Below are 23,844 nucleotides of genomic sequence, written 5' to 3' on the forward strand. Positions count from 1 at the left end.
ACCCCCCCTAGTTCCCATAATGGACAAAAAATAAAGCAAAATATAAACTTAAAAAATGTATTAATGTCTTTCTAGGGGAGAAAAGTGATGCAGTGCCCTTTCAGATGCCCTTACAACTTTGCTTCCTGTGGGTGCCCTTCAAATCAGAGAGGGTGTGTTATGAAGTTCCTTACTGTCCCCACATGACAGAGTCCCAAAGGGTGTCCTTAGAGGAAATGATATTCAGTGTTGTATAGAAAATGCACATCTCTATGATAGAAAGTGATGATGTGCTGTAAATGATAGGTATACACAGGTGTGTGAGAATATGAGAAATGATATACTGTGGTGGTGCCTGCCTCACCGGTGCACAGCAGGTGCCCTTTTACTTTCTGCCCCTGATCTTCCAAACATCTGTGCACACCACTGCACTTACACATACTCATACAGTAGTATATTCAATTTCTAGCATTAAAATATCCTTAAATGTTAATAATACATTAAATAATGTTTACCATCATTTATTTTTCCTTTCACACCCCGTTATCTCTGTCACATTATTTGGCGAAATGAAGTTGCGTGTGAGTGTGTTGATGGAGGGATGGATGGATTGTTAGATGGGTGGGTGGAGGCTGGGCTCCTGCAGGCAGCAGCAGGGCTGGGCGGGCACCAGCAGCAGCAGCAGCAGACGCAGCGGAGGCAGAGAAAGATCCAGCTACAGCAAGAAGAGGAGGTTCAGAGACAGTCAGCACAGGCAGACAACACCGAGCCGTTTACTGTCGTGACAGCGTCGGAAACACACAGCGGACACCGTCATCATCTCATGTATTTATAGAAACAAGGTGAGCATTAGTATTATTATTATTATTATTATTGTTATTATTATTATTCGCAGATTTGTGTTGTTTTGAAACGGGAGGGGGGATCTGTCACACTCACCCCGCCCAGTCCAGCTAACTATAGCGGATGATGCCTCTCTCATGCTAGCTTCCAGCTCCCCCTCCTCAGCACCGGTCAAATTAGCCAGCTTTGGGTGAGCTCCAGCGGTATCTAGCTGTTTGTTGTTTGTGCTTTAATCCTGTCGTTGAATTCGCTGGTCACTGCATGTTAAAGCTAACAAGTAGCTTAAGCTTTTAATACTCTGTGACTTGTGGCTTAATGTCAGTGTTATTAGCTAGCCATCCCTCAGGCTAGCTAGGCAACACTGCAGTGTTTACTGTGTGAGCTAGTTTTGGATTACTGTGTGAGCTGCTTTAACGCTAAATATACTGGTGTAGAGTTATCTATGCTCACTTCATTCGCGTAGACCCATGGTTCTCAAATGGTGGTATGTGTACCACCAGTGGTACGCAAGCATCCTCTGGTGGTACTTGGAGGAAAAACAGAAATACTGTTCAACTGTGTATAGCAGGGTATGTGATCATAGTGGAGCTGAGGAATTTTGAGTGTGTAGAAAATGAAACAAATAACAAAATAATAGTAATTCACCTTAGTCACCTTATCCTACATAGCTCCATCATCCTCTAATTTCACTGTCACTGGGAATAAATCTGGATTAGGTAAATAGGACAATCTAAGTTGACCGTGAGAGTGGATAGTTGTTTGTTCTTTCGCCCTGTGTCAGTGGGGATTGGCATCAGTTGGCATATTTTCACAGGTGGTACTTGGTATTAAAGGTTTGAGAACTACTCTTACAGATGATCATGTATGCATTAGTTACTGTTACTGCAGTATTTCTATAGGCTGTAAGCAGAGGAGATAATAGGTAAGATGTATTACCATTACATGATACATAAGGGGTGTGGAAATAGCTTCGCTCATCAGACTTGTTGTCCATGTGAGGTCTTCTGAATTATGGGTACTATCAACTTAAAACTGTAGCCAAGTGCCACTCATTCACTGTACAGACAGTGGCTGTTGTCAAATAGCTTCTTCTACCTTGTTACTAACAGTTTTTGGTACATGTATAGACTCCAATGTGTTTATTTTTGGAGACTGCAGTAGGTGTTGGCCTGGTTTGGCCAAGTTTCTTGATTAAACCTGCTCAGCCTGTGTATTGAAATCTGAGGGAGCATCTTGTTCTTCCTGCATGAGTGCATGTGTGCACGTGCATCACACATGCACACATGCTTGTTGAGGAGCTGTGCAGTTTAACCACAGTCCTTCAGTCAGAACCACCTGTCCAGCTTTGTTGAAGCATCTTCATGTCTGATGCTTTTTCAACAGCAACTTGGGCTAAGAACCTGGTGTTGTGGCCGAAATCAATATTACAGTAACATAAGCAAGATTTTCTGACATCAAAAATATAAAGATATGCTTATAATATAAAGATAAACTAAAAATGTTAATAATAATATGATAAAATGATGTTCTGATATATATTACACTGTATATCATATATATATATATACACACATATATGTATATCTATATATATAGATATACATATATACATATAGATATAGATATATATATATATATATATATATATATATATATATATATATATATATATAAAATGATTCAACTGAAGGTTTGTAATAGTATTATTGAATAATTGCCCTGCTTGCCTCCATATTTGCTCATTCTGGTCTGGAGTCTGACTGAATGTGAAGCTTGTTCTAATGCTGCTTTTTCATTTGTGTTTTGCATCATGGATCTGGTTGGCGTGGCAGCCCGTCGTCACCATGACAGCGGAAGAAACCATAAATATGAAGGAGGTGGAGATGATCAAGGTGATCCTGGACTTTCTCAACTCCAGGAAATTGCATATCAGCATGCTGGCTCTAGAAAAGGAGAGTGGCGTCATCAACGGGCTTTACTCGGACGACATGCTCTTCCTCAGGTAGTTGAACTGGTAGTTGGGAGCATCTGTAATGTTGCATTACTGTTTTCATCTGGATTTAATAATCCTTTAGAGTCTAAATACCTAAACCTAGATAAACATTTCCTCATTTCCTAACACCGTGTTGACAGCAAGCAACAGACACACTGCACACAGTCCGATTATAGTCATCTCAGGTGGCAGCTCTGAAAAGCTGCGTACAATGGCAACAAAACAACAGGCAGCTGTTCCAGGCACCCGTATAGTGTTTTTGATCGTGTCCTCTGCATTGAAGTTAGTGTAACACTGCACCAGTGCAGTGTAAGATGTCAGTGCTTCCTTGAAGTGTGACATCTGCAGTTACACTCAGTCAGATTATTTATTACATTTCAAGTGTGTTTAAGTGTTTGCTGCCAACAGGCTGTCGCATCATGTTACACTACTTTATTAAGAAGGTTCAGTGTTATATTCAACATAAATATGAGAACACAATTTCACATGTGCTTTCGAAATGAATTGTCTCAGGCAACTGGTGCTGGATGGGCAGTGGGATGAAGTCCTGCAGTTCATTCAGCCTTTGGAGTGCATGGACAAGTTTGATAGAAAAAGGTGAGTTCAATGCCTGAACCAGTTTCCCCATGTTAGTGTTCATGTCTATTTCATTGTGCCTTTTATTTTTCCATTTATTAGATATTTCACTCACACTTAACAGACCCTATGAGGACCATAACCTCCCCATTACAAACAAACAGTGTCACACAACTCAGACAAAGTTTTTAAAGTGTGCTCTTTGCTGTACTCAGGTTTCGTTACATCATCCTGAAGCAGAAGTTTCTGGAGGCTCTGTGCGTGAACAATGCCATGTCTGCAGAAGATGAGCCACAGCATGTGAGTCCCCAACACTACATTAACCGATTGTTGTGCTTTGCATTTTCCCAACCTCCTAAACATCCTCAGCCTTGAATCTCCGTCCTGTTTTGTTGTCTTTGTAACAGTGCTCTGACTGTCACTGGTTGTCATGGCAGTAAACACAGAAGGCTCAGTCTCAAAGACAAAAAGCAAAAGAAGCAGTGTTTATTAATACAATGCCAGCTTAAAAACCCACCATCTGTCTGATAATAAAGAAAGGAGAAGGCAGATTGTGTTATTTTGTGTTAGCTTTTGTTAACCGGACTATTCCCTGGCATTAGTTTGGCTTGATCTGTGAATAATGTGTTGGCATGTACAGTATGTACCAAAAAGTTCTTGTTTTATTCTCTCGTGCATGTTGGTCTTAAAGCCAGTCTGAGATTTGTTTCATGTTTTTCAGCTGGAGTTCACAATGCAGGAGGCAGTCAAGTGTCTTCATGCCCTGGAGGAGTTCTGTCCCTCTAAAGATGACTACAGCAAGCTGTGTCTGCTCCTCACGCTGCCTCGTCTCACAAACCACGCTGAGTTCAAGGCAAGATTTCAACCTAATTAGATTGCACTTGAAATATTTTTTTTAGTAGTCAGGAATTAAGTATCCCTTTATACTTTTACACTTGAGTGTTTTTTGCACTGTCCTCTCCTGCAATGTAAAACAGTGATTATACTGCCATAACAGTCTTTGTTTTGGTTAATTACCTTGGTGCCGGATTTCTCTGCCTCAGGATTGGAATCCGAGCACGGCCAGGGTGCAGTGTTTTGAGGAGGCCTGCACGATGGTGGCGGAGTTCATCCCAGCCGACAGGAAGTTGAGCGAGGCTGGATTCAAAGCCAGCAGGGATCGACTCTTCCAGCTTCTTATCAAGGGCGTCCTCTATGAGTGCTGTGTGGAGTTCTGCCAGGTGGGAACTGCAAAACCTAAACACAAATGCAGATTTTTTTGGTGTGCGTTTTGTGTTGGTGGTTAAGTCCCTGTTATTGTTTGTGTGCAGAGCAAGGCAACAGGTGAAGAGATCACAGAGAGCGAGGTCCTCGTGGGCGTCGATATGTTGTGTGGTAACGGCTGTGATGATGTGGACTTGTCCATGCTCTCCTGGATGCAGAACCTCCCCCACAGTGTCTTCTCCTGCGCTTTTGAACAGAAGCAACTCAACATCCACGTGGACCGCTTGGTCAAGCCCGCAAAGACGGGCTACGCCGACCTCCTCACCCCGCTTATCAGCAAACTGTCTCCATACCCCTCCTCTCCCCTCCGCCGCCCCCAGTCTGCAGACACCTACATGTCCCGTTCTTTGAACCCAGCACTGGACGGCTTGTCATATGGGCTGTCTGGCCAAGACAAGAGAGCGAGTGGTGGGGAGATAGTGCCGGGGAAAGGAGTCTCTCCAATGTCCCACTCGTTTGCCAACTTCCACTATCCTGGAGCAGCAGGGCAGAGCCTGAGCAGGAGCCTGATGATGGAGAGCTCTGACTGCCACAGCATTTTTGAGGAATCCCCTGAAACGTAAGGACTCAGATTTAAAGAGGAACTTATTTCTGTCCAAGTCTTTGACTATGGCTAAAATCAGAGCATGATATGTGGATAAGTACAGTACTTTGTCACATGTGATGCATTCACTGTTGCTGTCTGCGTGTGTTCTTTTGTGAAGATCAAGGACGGACACTCCTGTGGACAAAATGATGAGTTCAGAGCCTCAGACCCTGCGTCCTGACTCGGCTCCAGGCGAGGACGCACCATCTGCTGAGTCTGCGGACAAAAACGAGGTAAACGTCACTAACCTTTGCTTTTTAACTTGCTAGACCTGTTGACACATGTTATGAAACAAGTGATGCACTTTCCTTGATGGGTGTATCCTAAAGTGTCAGTCTAAATATAGGTCATTTCTCATGAGTGGTTTTAGTATGATGTGTCTGATTCATGCTCCTCTTGCAGGTCTTAATTACAGTCACTGCTGCTGGCTCAGCTTGTTATAGCTCTGTGGTGGCAGTGTGATTTGCACTTCATAATAATATGATTAGGATGGCTCATCACAACTTAAAGGTTTTTGTTGGTTGTGTGAAAACACTGATATATTATCAACACTGACTTAGGTGAGTGTGCTGCCATTTGTGTGAACCAGCCTGAGACCTGGACACAAGGAGAGGCAGATTTTAGCCACTTAACAAGGGGTTCCCTTAACTTTCAATATCTATAATATTGAAAGAAAGTGTTTGCTGCATTTTGTTGTAGTGAGGCGGCCTTTATCAACTGCAGGTGCACTCACAGCATCCAAGTCCAGTAGAGAAAATCTGCCATTTTTCATCACAGAACACAGGAGTTGTTAATCCCCTGCTGTCGTCCTGAGCAGTTTCAAAATAGCCACAGTTCAAAAATCCCTTTAAGGCCATAAATCAGAAAATGGAGAGATGATTTATTACTCCAGAGTTTAGTTAAGGTTCATAATAATATTAGTCATTCGGAAATAGTTCAACACATTTCTATTGGTGCTGATTTCCCAAATAACAAAGTGCGTACTCAAAACAGGTATTTGACACTTAACTAATTTACTAATTTTAATTTTTTATTTTGTGGTAGAAAAACAAGCCCCAAATGGCTTTGATCCCAGGTCAGTCTGAACATGTAACGCGAGACACGGTGAGCCTAAAAACAAAAATGAGTCATTACAGCCCTCGTGGTGTCTGTAAATACAATGTTGACGCAGTAGATTTCTGTCTGGCTCATGCCGTCTATTCTGGGCTCTTTGTGCACCTAGAAGTGAAGTTTGGGCTTTGCTCCGCCTTTCTCGTCGCCACAGAGACACATAAAGAAGCCAAAAAACAAAAGCAGATTTTGAGACCTCTGTGATCCCACTGTCCATTCCCTGCCCTAGCTTTTTTTGTTTTTCTCTCTGGCCTCTATCCGTTTTTTTTTTTGTTTTTTTCCTCAGCACTGGCACACTGCCAGTCTCCCTCCCATAATCATAGATCCGTTCTCATCAGATTGTCAAAGCAGGAAGCAGAGGACAGAGAGGGGAAGTGACCTGTCCTTGGCTTTCAGTCTCACCCTCTTTCCCCCTCAAATATCTGAACCAACAGAAGAACAAAACGATCACTGTGCTGACTTGGTAGTGGACTTTTAACCCGCTTACCTGTGTGCAAACATTTGTTGTTGTTCTAAATTTAAATTTAAAGAGGGAGCAAAATGTTGAGCGAAGCAACAGAATTAGTTTAAAATATTTAAAAAAAAAACATATATAGGCATCTGTCTAACAGAGTTGCACTCGAGGACACACACCATGACAGTCCCTTCCACACCTGATGCAGGTGGACTCAGATACTTGCCTGTCTGCCTGGTTTTGGGCCGTCCTCCTCTGCCTCTGGGCTAGTGTTCCTGTGAGTGTGGCTAGGCTTTTCTGAACACTCTGCCTCCAAGCTGGTCGTTTCGATGCTGTGGTCTCCCAGGTGTCGAGATTGATGTTCAGGGCCTTCAGGTCTCTCTTGCAGACGCCTTTGCAACGCAGGCAGAGTCTGCCTGTGGTGTGTTTACCCTGCACCAGCTCCCTGTAGAGGAGGTCCTTGGGGATCCTGCAATCACCCATGCATAACAGTTATAAGAAACGTGAGCATGCTAATAAAAAATACAAAGATATGGCAGGAAATGGTGCAGTATGGGATTGTGATAAAGTAAAAGCAGCAGAGAACAGAGCAGTTTTTAACAATAGGAGATAAAATAATATTCACACTGTTTTTTGGTGAAAATCTGATCTAAAGTAGGGAAAAAAAGGTTAGTCCTTGTAATGTTTTCATGGGTCACTGGTTTTGTGTTTACTCTTCAGCTCCGTGACTCTACTGAGAAGTATGAGGAGTTTTACCGCCAGCGTCTTCGCGTGCAGCAGCACCTGGAGCAGAAGCAGCAGCAGAGGCAGATGTATCAGCAGATGCTGCTGGAGGGAGGAGTCCAGCAGGAGCCGCCGCCCAGCGACATGCAGCACAGCCTCACCGAGAAGTTCCTCAACAGGTACGGACACAATGAGAAGTCTCACCCTGTCGGATAGAGCGTGCACATACTCACATCGGGAATTTAACACGTGTTAAGCTCTAAGGCAAAGTTCTTGTCAGAGTAGATCTATTGCATTTTGACCGAATGAAACCAGTGAATTATTGCCTTTCTTGTCTTCACACAATGGAGGAGCAGCTGTCACACGAGGACAACTAGACGTGTTAAGCTGTGATACTAATGAGTCCCATGTGGCCTTTTCTGCATGACACGCACCTCCCCCAAAACCTGCCCTCAGTCCTCACTGCCTCATCTGTGAGTGACCTTGCGTCACATTGAACCATCGTCTCCTCTGTAAAATAACTTCAACATACTGTGAAACCACACAAGTTCATTAACATTCAACAACGTGGCAGATGAGGATTTGCTGTTTTTCTCTCTCTCTCTCTCTCTCTCTCTCTCTCTCTCTCAGCAGGACAAAGGCTTTTTGATTTGTCCCATAGGAGTCGCCCCCATACCTCGTTTTCCCCTACAACTCCTCGTCTCTTAAACCTCTGCATTATTTATATGGGAAGCGGTGCACAGTGACATTATTATATTTCCTTTGCCCTGTGTTTGTGGCCCTAATTCGATTTAACTAGCCCGTCCACCCGATCAGCCAGTACAGAAGTGGAATGAAAAGTGTGGTAGTTTCTTCCTGTTAAAAATACAAAATTGAACCCTTTGGAAAAGACAGAAACACGGGCAAAGGCTGAAAGAAAGGCAGTTAATCGTGCTCGTATATTTTGTACTCAGGTCCATTCAGAAGCTGGAGGAGCTGAATGTGGGGATGGAGAATTTAGGAGAGGAGGTGAAATCATTGGCCCAGCAGTGTAATGGCAATGGGAACATCCCCGCCCCTGAAGACAATAACAACCCTCCGGCTGTGACTCCGGAACAAAGACAGACCCAAGGGGGAGGGGTGCTCAGCAGCACGCCACAGCGCGCATTGGGGGGGCGCACAGTCCCCCCTCCAGACGAGTCCCCTGTTGTCTCTCAGAGGTAGCTGTGCTCTGCAAGTTTGTGTCACATCATGGGACGATGATCAGATGATAAGAGTTTTTTTCTGTTTGTTGGCAGCGATCAGAAACAGAAAGACGACTCTCCAGGCTCCCTCACCCGGAGTAAAGAGGTATGGATGCACACGTTAACACAGCAGCAATAATACAAGTGGCAGCAAATGAAATGTTCCAACACTTTGGTGAGGCCTGCTGTAAACAAGTCGTACAGCGACCTGCATTTAATTATTTAGCTTTGCAGAATTATGAACCTAAAGATGACTGTTTATCCACAGTCCTTATTATCAGGGATGAGCTGAGGCGATACTCAGTATTGGACAGAAAAAAATGTCAAATTCAACACAATCCAAAAGTCCTATATATCGCAAGCTTTACTATGCAGACTGTAAAAATTCTAAATAACAATCAGAAGCTGCATTTTAGCTGAGTCATGCTCTGGGCTTTTTTATTTGTTAGAAAGGTGAAGAGTTATGTTTTTACATACTGTACATACTCTAGGACACGAAGAAGTGGTATTGTGCCATCCGTACTTATCATAATTATTATCAATAACACTTGTCATTACTCTGGAAATGTGTTGCAAATTTCAACTGAATTTTACAAAATTTGGTAAAAGAAAATGTGCATTTATGCATTTTTCTGTTGACTATAAAATTTAATTTTGGGAGAAATCGTCCAGCGAGATAAGCTGTAGGAACACAGAGGGATAAAAAGGCGTAAATGATAATAATAAGTAAATAAAGAGCGCCAAGTGAAATTTGAAATGTGGTTCCCTCTTCAGCCCTCCAGTAATTTCAGTAATGCAATTATATCCTTTATTTGCTAAATTTGTTTTTGACTACACCCATGTTTCCTCGTGCCTCAAAAAAATGTGCATCAACACAACCCGTCTCTTGTGAACTATGGTCCGGAGCGGTTGTCGTTTGTCCGCCTCTGAGCTCCTGTGATTGATCACATCTGTTTGTGTTCATCACACAAGAAGATACAGTGTCACACTGGCATCACGAGGAAGCAGATTAAATCGGGCAGAAAAGCTCAGATGAGATTATGCGCCAAATTACACGTCATCCGCTTGTTAAGGTGTTTTCGTATGTGGGTTTGTTTTCAGAGTGACAAGCCAAAAAGTCTCTTTGTGCCCGTGCACACTTTGGAGGATACTCAGGCCGTCCGTGCTGTTGCCTTTCACCCGTCTGGATCTCTGTATGCTGTGGGATCCAACTCCAAAACTCTACGCGTGTGCGCTTATCCCGAGACACTGGACACAAGGTGATCTATGGGCAGTGAGCCTAACACCCATGTCCAACCGTATTGTTTTTCCGATCATGAGTAGACCTTCTATTCTCAAGCTTACATATACAGTATGACTTGTAGGATACCTGCAGCTGAAGATCTGAAATAGTGATTACAATTACAATCCTCTTCTCTCCTCTTGTCTGCAGCAATCCAACAAATCCGCCGGTCGTCCGCTTCAAGAGGAACAAACACCACAAAGGCTCCATCTACTGTGTGGCCTGGAGCCACTGTGGGCAGCTGTTAGCCACAGGCTCGAATGACAAATATGTCAAGGTGCTACCATTTAACGCAGAAACGTGCAACGCCACAGGTGAGCGTCGTCATACGCGACCGCACGATCACGTCTGTGTTTGTTGCCGTCAGATTTGTCATTGCTGTTCGTGTCTCAGGCCCGGACCTGGAGTTCAGCATGCACGACGGCACCATCAGAGACCTGGCCTTCATGGAGGGTCCAGAAAGTGGAGGAGCCATCTTGATCAGCGCCGGAGCAGGAGACTGTAACATCTACACGACTGACTGTCAGCGGGGACAGGGTCTGCATGCCCTCAGCGGACACACAGGTACACAACGTTTGCTTTGTCCCTCTCGCTGTCCGTCTGCATTCAGAGACAAAGACGGAAACATTACCAGCGAAATGTGTCTGCTGTGTGTTGCTGCCAGGTCACATTCTGTCTCTCTACACGTGGGGAAGCTGTATGATCGCCTCTGGCTCCCAAGACAAGACGGTGCGTTTCTGGGACCTCAGAGTCCCCAGCTGTGTCCGAGTCGTGGGGACTGCTTTCCATGGCTCAGGTATAGTTGAAGCCCTGTGTGTCATCACGTTCACCTCCACATGTAACGGCCTTATCCTTCTAGAGCAGAAAATAACATTCATTATAACAAGTATATAAAAGCTTTGTTTTTTTCTCTTGACTTAAGATTTATCTATATGTACATCAATCAAGTTAAATTAACTTAACTTTATAAATTTATGTTATTGAAAACTTGAAAATAAAAGCCTGTTTCTCACAACCCACCTGCACTAGCTCTATGGCCCACTAGGGGGCTGCAGCCGACACTTTTAGAATCACTGTTTCAAGAGATGTACTGTCGTGTTTCACTCCACAGGCAGTCCTGTTGCCTCGGTAGCCATCGATCCAAGTAGCCGTCTCTTGGCAACAGGGCAAGAGGACAGCGCATGCATGCTGTATGACATCAGAGGAGGACGTATCGTCCAGGTGTACCGGCCGCACAGCAGCGATGTCCGGTCTGTTCGGTTTTCCCCAGGAGCACACTATCTGCTCACTGGCTCCTACGACACAAAGGTCATGGTCACCAACCTCCAAGGTACGTTTTCTGTACCTGAAGTGAATTTATCCACCATTAACGTCTTTATTTTACACCTAGGTGGCTTAGTGCTTAGAGGTGTTTACCCGAGGAGTGGGAGGTCGGGGGTTTAAACACTGGACTAGGATCCCATCCTGGGGGAAGTACAAATACTCTTTTGTGTTACTAAGATCGGTGATGAGCAACAGCCAGATGCTTCTTCTGTCGACCAACGTAGTTTCTTGATATGAGTCTTACTTCCTATTAAAGTAATATGACTTGATTACTTTCCGTTACTCATGGATTACCATACAATGCAAATAAAGACAAGAGAAAATTAAAGGGAGAAAGGAGTGTGACGCGAGGCTGGGAAGAGGAAAACAGAGGGCGTATATCATTATGTATTTTAATTGTAATCCTACTAATGAAATCTTTTTTACCTGTAACTATAGCGGAATACAGTTACATTATTTTGTACCCTACTTGCATAACGCCATCCCATGTGTTCCACCCTGGACATAGCGTGCAGATAACATTACACTGTTTCTGTTCATGAAGACTTAACAGAGGCAGACTAATAATAATAATAATAATGATAATAATAATAACAAAAAAATCATTAAAGTTACACAGTACATTGTTAACACCATAGTAGCTACATTAGTTTGAATTGAGGGTCTAAGCCAGTGATGCCGCCACACCTGTAGTGTCAGGAGAGAAACTGTGGGCTGTATCTGACGTTGTCTGATCTGTCTCATTGAGTTGTGATCCCTGTGTGTGTGTGTGTGTGTGTGTGTTTAGGTGACCTGACCAAACAGCTGCCTCTGACCGTGGTGGGAGAGCACGGCGACAAGGTGATTCAGTGTCGATGGCACACAGAAGACCTGTCCTTCCTCTCCTCCTCTGCTGACCGCACCGTCACACTCTGGACACACAACCCGTAACACAGGCGTGCGCGTGTGTGTGTATACAGTATATATAAGCAGTTCTTATAATCTAAAAGACACAACGTCTCTCCCCCTCCTCCCCCCCCAAAAAAACCAACACTGCTCCCCCTGCAGTATGAACATGGACTCACCCTTTCAAGACAAACACACTCACAGGTGAATGAGTGTTTCCCTCCTGCCTGATACAAACCGGTGACACATGAAAAGCACACACATACATACACACACACACACCGCATGTCCTCCTTTGACTTCACACCCTCATCATACTGATCGCTGTCTCACTAAAGGGTAAAAACATCAGAATCATTCATCATTCTTTGAAGCTGAGGTTTAACTGAACAGAGGTGGTTAGTTCATGATGGTGCCTTCCTTCAGTTCGCAGTTTCCATAAGGGAATTTTGCCATTTAAGGGAAAAAAACAAGCAAAAACAAAAAAAAACTGCATTCCTTCTTATGCATATCATTTCATCAAAGCTGGTATCATGCTGCTATTATTGTCCAGGGAAACAAGAGTCAAATACATGGTGTTAAATGTACATTTTGAGCGGTGAGCTTTTCTCATCCTGAGGCTGAATCTGTGGATGTCCAACTGTGAGATTTTCTGATGTCTGCCGTTGTTCTGTCCACATTAGCACGTAACTACAACTCAAAACGTGTAGATTAGCTTACGCATTTGTTTTCATTTTTTAAAAGCCTGTTTGCACTGAAGGTGTTCCAGTGTCTTGTGATTGGCTGCTTACAGTGGAAGATTGTTGTGTTGGCATCAAAGGGAAATACAGAGTGTAACTTTTGGTTTAGTGCGCTGCCTTCAGTGTTACAAAGCGTTAGTTTGTCTGCTGCTGTAACAAGATAACAACTGTAGGGTGCAGCCTTTGCCCATATAAATAATCTAATCATGTGCACAGTGAAATTGGAAGCACGGGTGCAACGTTCGATTAGAGCCAGTATTCAGAGCAAATGCATTATATTATTTTTCTTGTATTTTACGTCTTACGTGAGCACTTTTGTTTCTAACACGGATTTATTATTTCTACAAGATGCATATTTAAGTTGTATATGTTAATGTATAGTATTCGGTATATTGTTTTAACAAATGAAGCCAAACTAATACGTACATAGATGTATTTATTTCAGCTGTGTTCATGTATGTACAGTTGGTGCGTTTTGGAAATGCTTGTGGCTCGTGTATCAAGCCTTTCTAATTCTTGTTTTTAAAAAGGTGACTTAAATTAACTGAAGCTAACTCTAGTCTAACTGCTGGTACGTTCAATAAAGTGTCTTTTGCACAGCTCTGTTGTGTGGGTTGTTGAGATGAAGAGTAAACAAGATGCCTACAGGAAGATTTATTCATCTAATCTCCCTGAACACTTAGTACAAAAGACTGTTAGGGTTGTACACGGGTTAAATTCATTGATTTATCAAACACTTTTGCTTAAAATACTTTTTGTTCATTTCCTGTCTGACCTCTTACACCAATCAAAAAAACTCACATATAAACAAAACACATGGAAAAAGTCAAGTGCTGTACCTGTTATGTAGAACCACATGAATGAATAGTGGTGGGACGGCTGTTAGCGTTATAACGATCATAAAAAAAACCACAATAAATACAAACAAATTGTGGTGGTGTATTGACAAATACACACATGATATGAAATGTGCCGGAGCACCAGATAATGTAAGAATAAAAAGAAGAAGAAAAACATTTGTCCCTGAAGCTACTGAACGTTTGTTGGTGTTGTGCAAGTTGTGCGAAACAAGTCCTTGTAGGTTTTCCATTCTATACACACTCAGTACACAGTGCTTTATGTCCAAAAGGAGGAATATAACAATACACAAGTTGTTTTTTTTTTGAGTGACCACCCCATAGTCCACTTCATGAGCTATAGAAGACAAAAAACAACACCACCTGTCTGTCCCTTTAGTGCGTTACTTCAGTTGGATTTAGAGGTGGGCCTGCCTACTGCGTTCATTGCTGAGGGCAGGGTGACGCGCTGCTCGTCCATCCGTTTGGCCTGAGAGCGCATGATGAGGCTGAAGAAGTCCTCGTCTGGTACAGTGGGCCCTCGGACTGAAGGAGGGGGAGGGGCACAACGCTGGTCGTCCAAACGGGAGCCCTGCAAGGAGAAAATAGTTTGAAATCTGTTCAAGGCATTTTAAGTTATATGATATGTGTATGAAACTTTGGGGGGGGGGAATAATGGTTGAATTTGAATATACTTCCTATGTTTCTAAATGTATATATTTGCATTAAAATAAAAGAAATTGCATTTTCTACAACAGCTAAAAATGACAACACAAGAAAGGCCCACAAAAGGTTTTAAAAGCATATTCTACTACTATCGGTACAAGTTCAGTTTTATTTTTTATCATAATTGTGCTTATAGCTTCTCACAAACGTGACCGTCTGCCTGACATTGTGCCTCTCTCTCTCTCTCTCTCTGTGAGGCTGGGGGAGAAAAACTAGGTCAAACCAGAACCACAGCGTTGTGGTAGTTACTCAGAGGTTTAAATGACGTGTTATTGTCGCACTGTTATGTATTCTGATGTGACCGCAGCTCCTCTCCAGACAGTGAACACACAGTCTAATCTGGTACCTGGCACTTCACGAGCATATCGAAGAAGTTGTCGTCGGGCTCAGCGTTGTCAGCGTTGGCCATCAGATGGTTGAGCACAGCCCGGTTGCTGTTTTGATGGAGCCTGAGTCCCGGAAGGCTTCCACCTGCTGCCGATGACTCCTTTAACCGCCGGCCTTGGGCACCCGAGATGTCAGCAGTCTCTGACACAGCTGTAGAGAGAGTGAGGATTAAAGAAGAACAGGAGGGATGCTTTATTTTAGGAGGAGAGTGAAGTTTAATGAAAGGAATCTACTGATTTTTGAGTATTTGTATGTATGAGGGGCCACAAGGCAGAGTAGTGACTAGCGCTGTTGCCTTACAGCAACAAGGTCACCGGTTCGAATCTCATTTTGCCCCCCCGTGGCCCTTTGATAAAGAGGCAGACAATCAGAGAGTGAGTGAATGTATGAGCTCACATTTCCTGATGATTCTAGGAGGAGCCTCTGGGCCCCCATTCAATGATAACCTGCTGCCCTTATCCTGTATAGAACAGCGCTGGTCATCCATACGGTTGCTCTGGAAACGGCTCAGCAGGTCAAAGAAGCCTTCGTCTCCGAGCATGTCAGGACTGAGTCGCTAATAGAGTAGAGGAAAGAAAAAAAACAAACAAGAACATGAAACACAACCTAACAGGAGAGAGTATATGGAGCCTAAATTGTGCTCCCTTTACCTTCTGTGGTCCCTGTGTCGACGTCTGACTGGTGTCCAGGGTGTTGCTGGTGTCCTGGAGGACCTTACTGGAGCCACCGGACTTGTACTTCTTCCCACGCAGACGACTGACAAACAGCAGTTTGGAGGTGCTCTTAGCCAGTGAGGGTTTGGACTGTTTGGTCAGGATGTCACTGTTGTACTTCGGACCCTTCAGCACAACAACAATGGATCAGTTACCACAATGAAGAGGGACCTGAGTAATGACAACATCTACAGTACTATGTCGTATGCAGTGGCCGTTCTTACGTTCATCTTGTCTGGAGTGAGTTTCATCAGCTCCAGGTTCTCCATGCTGTGTCTCCTGCTCATCCTCGGCCTCGCTCCTAAAAACAGATGAACAGATGGTTTACACCCGTGACAATGACACACCAGATAAAAGTGTGGGTTCATGCTTTTTTTCTTTTTTTTTTTAATGTAGTTGTTTCCGTTCACCATGCTGGTTGTAGTCTGTATCCTTATTCTCAGAGAGGGTGGAGTTATTTGTGCTGTAGCTCAGACCCAGAACCATCTGAAGATCTGACACATTCATACGAGCCGTCAGCTCCCCGCTCCTGTCTCCGGTCTGGAAACAAAACAAATGAAAAAGTAAATAAAAAAGTGAACTATTAGAAAAGTAATATATCATGACATGTTTTTGGTACATTTTAAACATTTTATACCTCTTTGCAAATCTCCAGGTGTTTCTCAGCAAAGTGCATGGCCTGGTCGTGGTTCCCCAGTGCAGTGTAAGCATTTCCCAGACTCCAGCATGCACGCCCTTCCCCAATCCTATGGAAAAACATGTTTAAGGGGCACAGTGAAAACACAGTAAACATCAGCATCAATCCTACAGTAAATGCATTTATGTACCTGTCATTAAGGTCCTGGGCTATGATGAGGTGCTTGAGGTGGTAGTCTATGGCTCTCTCGTAGTCCTGGAGAAGAGTGTAGGTGTTGCCGAGACTGTAACAGGCCTGAGCCTCCACAGCTCGGTCTTTCAGCTGCCTCGCCAGCTGCAGCGTCCTCCTGACAAACACACAGACGGGCGGGGTCAAGCGCCGCAGAGACGCACCATCACCACTCACTGCCTATATAAGAGGCCTACTTTTAAAAAAAAATAACATACATATATATATATATATGTCCTAAACAGAGAAAGGTCATCTAAATATACATTAGACAGAAAATAGTAGTCACAGTGGTGATGTAATGGTGCCTCTTCACACAAAATTAACTTTGACAAAAAGTTTGCTCAGAATAACTTTCTGGTTTTTGTTTGAACAAGAAAAGCACAGACATTATTTATTTATATGAATTGATTTTCCCATGGCCATGTCTATCCAGTATACTGTGTTATGTATAAATAACAGCTGAAACAATCCATCAATTAATCGCTTAATCGATTACTAAATTAATCGACAACTATTTTGATAATCGGTTTAAAGCCTTTTTCGTGATTAAAACAAGATTTCCGATTGTTTAAGCTTCTTAAATGTGAGTATTTCTTCATTTCTTTGCTCTGGATAACAAAGAAATCCTTAAAAGTTAATTATTTGCCATGTGGACAAAACAAGACATTTGAGAACATCATCATTTCCAGGTTTGACAAACACCGATCAACATTTTTTAAGGTTTTCCGACAACGATCAATCAAGAAAATAATCCACAGATTAATCGATTATGAAAATAATCATTAGTTGCAGCTCTAATAAACATGCTTTATTGTATTCTCAGTTCGTGTGTGAGCTGTGGCTTACTTGTAATTCTCGGCCGCCACTTCAAATTCACTTAAAAATATACAGGCATTCCCCAGGTTGCAGTAGGCCCGCCTCTCCGCCGAGCGGTCACCAAACTCTTTGGCTATGAGCAAGCGCTGAAAATCAATCACACATTACTTCCATGATTAAAAATCAAATGTCAATAGAAACATATTCAAATAGCCTACAATAGAGTTTTGGTTGAAAATGAATTGAGGATTTCTTCACACCTGCTCGTGAGAAGCCACCGCTTGGCGAAAGTTTCCCAGCAGATAGTGTGTATTCCCGAGGTTCCCGTAAGTTCGACCCTGTGCGGCTCGGTCTCCAAGATCTTTCACTATGGCCAAGTTCGCCCTGAAAATCCACATAACAGGCAAGTCAGTCGGCACTTAAACTCATAAAAACAGTAAAAAAAAACTGAAAAATAAATAGTTATTTTTGCACACACACCATTTCGTGATAGTGAATTTGACCTCTGAATTCAACCCATCCTATTATACACCAGTAGTGACCACACACAAACCGGGTGCTGGAGCAGTGAGCACATTGAACGTGACACAACAGACAACACCACAACGAGTTGTTGAGGGGCACGCAGCAGCCACACGACTGTCGTGGCTCTAGCTCCACCCACACCGTACCAGTCCTCTGGCACCCTGTTCCACTTGTGGTAACACGCCATGCCATTAACATACACAAAGACTGCAAGACTTACTCGTAATACTCAGCTGCCTTCCTCAGTGCCACCATCACTTCCTCTGGGAAATCCCCCGGCTCTGCTCCGCTCCAGCAGATACTTTTGCCTTTGGCATGATACACGTTCCCAAAGTTATACAACGCTCGCGCTTGACCCACCTGACACAGATCAAGGAAAAACAAGTCAGTTTTCTGAATCCACCACACACACACACACACACAACATAATATTTCCCTCCAGTAGTGCTGGGCAATAATTCAGCGACACAATGTATCACAATTGTCTTCAATATCAATATAACAAAGATTCAATATGTATTTATGCACTGTGAGACATATAAATGGTTTGATTCATTTTCACAAAATGATTTAACAAGTGTTTGCAATAATTATTAATAACAACTGATTTCAAGAGAGCTTGTTATTGTGATAATGGTTTTGGCCATAATGCCCAGCTCTACTTACAAGCTTAAGTACCCTGCTGCCTCACCTTGTCGTTCATGTCCCTCGCTATGTCCAAGTGCCTCTGACAGCAAACCACAGCCTCATCGAACCGCCCCAACACCTTTAATGTGTTGCCAAGGTTTCCACTGGCTTTGGCTTCACCGAGCAGGTCACCAATTGTTCTATACAAGACACATTACAGTATGTGAGCAATCACAAAATAAGCAGCGTAAGGAGGAATGTTGTTGATGATCTAACCTGGTCAACGTGAGGTCATGCCGGTGAAACTCCAGGGCCTTGGTGTAGTCATGCAGGTGGAAGTAAGCATTGCCCAGCTGGCTGTAGATGGCACTGAGCACCTGCAGGTCTTCTGTGCCCACCTGAATGGCAGCTTCAAAGAAGGAGACCCCCGCTCTGTAGTCTCCAACCTTACAGAGCCGCTCGCCCTCCAACGCCAGCTCCAGGCAGGACACCTCCATTCTACAGCAGCAGAGGGAAGCAGAATCAGTCTGTCAGGAGTTATGTTTCAACTTGCTGAGCCTCAGAAAATAAGAGAAAAATATCAATAAGCTGCTCTAAAGTGTCAAGAATACAAACAACAGTAAGTTGTAGAAGGTGTGGAGAAACAGACCTACTCTGACAGTGACTTCAGCCAACTGAGAGGACCTCTTTCTAAGCAAAGGGAAACCGTTAAGCAACTTCCTTCCACTGCAGAAAACAATGGCTCACACTAACACGTCTTTCAAAGTATGGTAGAGTCCTTTTTGCAGTCATGAGAGCTCATGAGCATTTTCATGCAACTTAACACAGGAGCAGATCTTCCCAGATGTTCTGACAAGTGAGATTTTGTGAATGAGTTATACAAGAAACACAACGTTACTGAGAACTCTACAAACTTGACATAGCAAAAACAATTTAAACACCAAATAGCTACCTGTAGCAGGGTAAAAAAAAACACACAAAAAATGAACCCGAATAATAACTGAAGAGGTAGTCTCAAGATTTTTCAAGTAAAGATGAAAGGGAGAGTAAAACAATGGCATATGGCTATTCTACAACACACCGTTTACACTAAAGAACTTTTGTTTTTCAGGAAGTTGAATTGTTGGAAGGAGATCAGCTTCACACAAAGTCCTTTCAGTTTGTTTATCTCAGGATTTCCTGCTATACCCAACCCAAGGTTTTGTTTGAAGGCTCTAAAAAAAACTGACCCAGAAAACACATCAGATGACGTTAACACTTACAGTCTATGGTGATCTATTAAATTCACACAAAACGACAAATAAATGAGCTTGTTTCATCACACTGCTGGGCTATCATTTGTGAATAAAGGCAAACATGGTCTCCTGAAAGGTTGCTAAACCTTGTGTTTTTCCATCAACCTTGGGCATTAGAGTAGAAAGCCTTTTGTTTAATACCAAGTAAACAACACATTGAACACTATAGCCATGGCAAACACTAGCCTACCTGCTGGCTTTTCCTGTCTTACAAAAGCAGCAGGAACACACGGAGCATCTGAGAGGCATCTACTGAGGTTTCCACTGGAAAAACCTTCCAGGCTGCTGCTCCCTCTCTTTCTCTGAAGCATGGAGAGATTAACTCTACTTCATAGCCTATACCAAATTAAAGTGATGACAATCTTTGTTTGTGGTTCAATGAAGTCTAATAAAAAAACAAAAGTGGAAAAACAGCCTTCCTTTTCTCTGACACCATCTGACGTCACAGAGATATTTTTGCATCACACACTGCAAAACTGTGAAGGAGATGCGTGGTGTTATCAGAGTATTAACTTCCAATGCATGGCAGCGAAGAAAGTTTCAATCAGCATTTTCTTCGGTAATCTGCTTATCTTTCCTGCAGGTACACTTGTGACCTGGTCATCTGAGATTACAGCTTTGGAGTGCACACGCGACAGATTAAAGAGATGCTAAGTAGATTTATCTGAGCTGTCAGAGACAAACAGACTCTGAAGTGTGGTACACTGGAATCAGTTAGGTTAGTTACCAAACTTGACAACAGCCCTAATTAGGAAAAACAGACATCCTTTCAAACTAGCAGATACCCACTTCATCCGAACAAGATGGACACACACGTGGAGAAAAACAACACTGACACTGATGAATTTTTCAGGGCTTGTTAAATATTGAAGCTGGAGCAAGTCTCTTTGTGTTTCGCAGGTCACACCTGCTGCAAGCGCTCTTCACCTGGGCATGTATGGACAGCTGGCTGATGCCTATTGTTTTTGAGGAGACTCATCTGCCTTTAGTCAACAAACTCACAGAACCACAGTAAAATGAGTCTGACACGCCACAATTTCACGTCCACATTTGACATAAAATACTGTGTCATCAGCCATAGACACTGTTATGGCTAATGTAAGCGGCATTCAAATAATTGCAAATCCAGAGAGATTTTCTTCTATTAATTATCAATAAACGATTTGATCAATAATCCAATCTAAAAGTAATGAAGAGGAAAAGATGAAAAGCTATGAAATCCGAGCCCCAGTTTCAACTCTACAACTAATAGTTAAGAGAGAAGGTTTTTCCTACCTGTAACGGACATGAAGAGACTGTTCCTCAACTCGCGTACTAACCACTGAGGCACTGGTATCCATTGAAGTGCATAATATGAGGGAAAATCCCAGTTTCGTCCTCAAAAGAATGAGCCGTGTTCAAAACAAGCGCCAGCGAGAAAGAAATACGATTCTTTCGTCAAAAGGAGTTGAGAAGGAGGAGGCGATCGATCCTAACAAAAACATCAACCAATGTGGTGAAATATGCGACTGTCTCTCTGCTGAATGTTGACAAGGAACAGTGACCACATAAAAGCTGCAGAGTCCTGAGTGTCAGTCCACACACTGCCGCTTTCGTATACAGCGTCACTGTCCCTCAATCTCTCCTCAGCGGCCTTCTGCAAAGAGAACACAAGATGCTGTATGTGAAGCCTCATTCTGGCCACACAGTGCCATGGCAACACCGACCAAACAGCAGTGCGCACAAGAGGGGCAGGCAGGAAGCGAGAGAGCAGGACGGGAATGAATGGATGGGGTCAACACAGGCAAGCTGTCTAACTGAGACGGTGACTCAGTTTATCCAGGCTTGGAGTTGTGCGTATGTAGTCTGAAGTTACAACAAGGTGAGAGAGATGGGATGTGCTTCAGCAAGCAGAGAGATGCCGTGATTGGCTGAGGAAAATAGAAGCACTGGAACAAATCATGTTGCAACAAATGTTACGATAAAGTAAAAGACACATAATCGACTGTGCCTAAATGACTCCCACCAAAGGAAAGGATAGCCATAAGCAAGCTACGTGCATGGTTTGAGACAGACAGCAGAGCTAACCATTACCTCATAGCCACACCCATTTCTCCTCAAATTTTAATCCTTCAGACCCTCCCTTCTGTACACACACACGCGCACACACACACACAATGGGAATTGGAGCAGAGCAAATATTCTATCTATTCCTATGCCAAACAGCTAAATGTTAAAGAGAGTGTGTTCACGTCAGTCACCAGTCACTCAGTAATAGCTAGCTAATAGTAATAATTTTCCCACTGTGTTACCTTATAATTCATTATGATTATATTATATAAAGAGAGCCTGAACTCTGATGAGTAGTAAAAAGTCTTTATAACATTGAAGATTATATGAGCTCTGTCAATACTACCCAGCCCAAAATACTGTCAGATGCCCTCTATATTTAGGAATCCAGTTCTGCCCTGGGCTGACACAGTGAGATATCTTAAACAATTGATGATCCAAATAAAAACTAAAAAGTTTTGGGGTTTTTTAAGCATTCCTATTTGAGTAATACTAACATTTACATATTTATATCACTGTAAGTGAATATCTAAATTCATTCATTTTAATCTGTCAATAGAGCACATTGAAGAGGAACAAAACACAAGTGATGTACGTGTGTTTAAACAACTAGTCTCATAAGATGACTACTACCCCATAAACATGAAAACTACAGCACATGGTGAGAGTCATTGCAGTGCATGTCCCTGTACATTATTACCATTGCCAATTTACGCATGCAAGTGTACGTGCAGACTTTTCCACTATTGTATGCCAACTTGGTGTGTTTCCAAGAGACCTGCCCTGCTCACCGAGCTGCAGCATATATGAACATGGGCTATTCATGAAGAAATGATGTGTGCCTAAAGGCACATCAAACAGAAAAATAATGAAAGTAAAAGCAAGGTGACATCTTGCCGAGTTATAAATAGGATATGATGACACAGATGTGTCTATTTTTTTCTCAGCCCACAGATGCACTAAACTGCTGGTGCCTGTGGCTGCAAATTCTAAAAAAGGAAACAGCACTCAACAGTGCACCATGAGCCATCAAAATAAGAAAAGGAAAAACTAAATAAGTACTGGAATACTGACCGAAAATTCTTCCACACAGGAACAGGAAATCTGGGAAGCCTGCAATGAAAATTGCAGTGACCATGAATGTCAATACAGTGAAAACAAGATGATGTTGCAGTTATCATATTGTTTTCCACACCAGACTATACACAGTTGCAAGCTTATCATCACAACACACACACATATGCATTATGTGTATATGGGTCAACTCTCAATATATCCAGTGTAAATAAAGGATAAATGTTGTACATATGTTATGTATATACATATATACATACATAAATACAACGTCACGAAATAAAATATTCAACACAATGGGAGTAGACACAATGTAAGTATGTAATGTGAGTTTCATCATACCAAAAGTATAATGACAACAGACGTTCATGATTATGAAATAAGTCAAAATGCAAATTGTTGTGCATACACTACACATGGGCATTTAAAGAGTAAAAAAAACACATGATGCAGGCTTTGCTCTAACAATCAACTTCATTCATGCAGATATTGTTACTAAACTCAGCAGCGGAAAGCAAACCCTTGAATTGAAATAAAAAGAATAAAGTATAAAATAAACGGAACAGCTGGAGCTAACAGTCAACACTGTGTACTGTATCACAAACCAGAAGCACATTAGCTACTTAGCATGTTAGCTGCTAAACTTACGTTAGACGATCCAGTTCGAACAATGGGGACTTGTCCTCTCTTCTTTTCTTTACTTTTTCACAAAAATTAAAAACATGGGTCCCTTTGAAAAACACATGAGCATTAAGTCGATAATATGTCGGTTACCCAGCCTGACGCTACATTGTTTTCTAACTTTTACAAAACTTGGATTTTACTTGGGAGGGAAACAAATACAACAGTGCGACTGCAACACTAGCATAGCGTACTGTTTTCTACAACTAGCCAATCAGAGGACGAAATTCAAAGATAGCCACGCCCCGAGCACCTGTCATTGGACCA

At 42.7% G+C, this 23,844-nt stretch overlaps 2 protein-coding genes across 6 annotated transcripts; one reads left to right on the forward strand and one right to left on the reverse strand.

Moving 5' to 3' along the window:
* The first annotated feature begins 697 nt into the window (after positions 1–697).
* LOC122767678 (WD repeat-containing protein 47-like) lies at positions 698–13,579 on the forward strand. 2 transcript variants are annotated; one of them, XM_044023111.1, is made up of 17 exons: positions 698–821; positions 2,655–2,824; positions 3,329–3,412; positions 3,607–3,691; positions 4,113–4,244; positions 4,435–4,611; positions 4,702–5,213; positions 5,359–5,473; positions 7,525–7,706; positions 8,481–8,726; positions 8,805–8,856; positions 9,852–10,009; positions 10,183–10,346; positions 10,426–10,596; positions 10,697–10,828; positions 11,144–11,362; positions 12,143–13,579. In XM_044023111.1, exons 2-17 carry the CDS (start codon positions 2,667–2,669, stop codon positions 12,283–12,285), a joined length of 2,730 nt encoding a protein of 909 aa, XP_043879046.1. In that variant the 5' UTR covers positions 698–821; positions 2,655–2,666; the 3' UTR covers positions 12,286–13,579. The 2 variants fall into 2 exon arrangements, with proteins under 2 accessions (XP_043879046.1, XP_043879056.1); XM_044023121.1 differs by lacking the exon at positions 698–821 and adding an exon at positions 946–1,012.
* A 40-nt stretch (positions 13,580–13,619) lies between these two features.
* On the reverse strand, positions 13,620–23,762 carry gpsm2 (G protein signaling modulator 2). 4 transcript variants are annotated; one of them, XM_044023131.1, is made up of 16 exons: positions 23,545–23,762; positions 22,897–22,935; positions 21,049–21,409; positions 18,755–18,976; positions 18,543–18,678; positions 18,072–18,211; positions 17,587–17,710; positions 17,357–17,472; positions 16,470–16,625; positions 16,280–16,388; positions 16,053–16,182; positions 15,867–15,943; positions 15,580–15,768; positions 15,326–15,485; positions 14,889–15,079; positions 13,620–14,408 (listed from the first exon to the last, which is right to left on the reverse strand). In XM_044023131.1, exons 3-16 carry the CDS (start codon positions 21,111–21,113, stop codon positions 14,226–14,228), a joined length of 1,998 nt encoding a protein of 665 aa, XP_043879066.1. In that variant the 5' UTR covers positions 21,114–21,409; positions 22,897–22,935; positions 23,545–23,762; the 3' UTR covers positions 13,620–14,225. The 4 variants fall into 4 exon arrangements, with proteins under 4 accessions (XP_043879066.1, XP_043879092.1, XP_043879075.1 ...); XM_044023157.1 differs by lacking the exon at positions 21,049–21,409; XM_044023140.1 differs by lacking the exons at positions 22,897–22,935; positions 23,545–23,762 and having other exon boundaries at positions 21,049–22,854.
* Positions 23,763–23,844: the final 82 nt, after the last annotated feature.

Source organism: Solea senegalensis, linkage group LG1, assembly GCF_019176455.1.
Source record: "Solea senegalensis isolate Sse05_10M linkage group LG1, IFAPA_SoseM_1, whole genome shotgun sequence".
Classification (NCBI taxonomy): Eukaryota; Metazoa; Chordata; class Actinopteri; order Pleuronectiformes; family Soleidae; genus Solea; species Solea senegalensis.

Coding starts and splice junctions, on each gene's coding strand:
- gpsm2 (XM_044023131.1), bottom strand. CDS start 21,113: ATGGATACCAGTGCCTCAGTGGTTAGTACGCGAGTTGAGGAACAGTCT. Junction 17,473..17,586: donor CGGTGGCTTCTCACGAGCAG/GTGTGAAGAAAT, acceptor ATTGATTTTCAG/CGCTTGCTCATAGCCAAAGA. Junction 16,389..16,469: donor GCCCAGGACCTTAATGACAG/GTACATAAATGC, acceptor GTTTTTCCATAG/GATTGGGGAAGGGCGTGCAT.
- LOC122767678 (XM_044023111.1), top strand. CDS start 2,667: ATGACAGCGGAAGAAACCATAAATATGAAGGAGGTGGAGATGATCAAG. Junction 4,612..4,701: donor GCTGTGTGGAGTTCTGCCAG/GTGGGAACTGCA, acceptor GTTTGTGTGCAG/AGCAAGGCAACAGGTGAAGA. Junction 5,214..5,358: donor TTTGAGGAATCCCCTGAAAC/GTAAGGACTCAG, acceptor TCTTTTGTGAAG/ATCAAGGACGGACACTCCTG.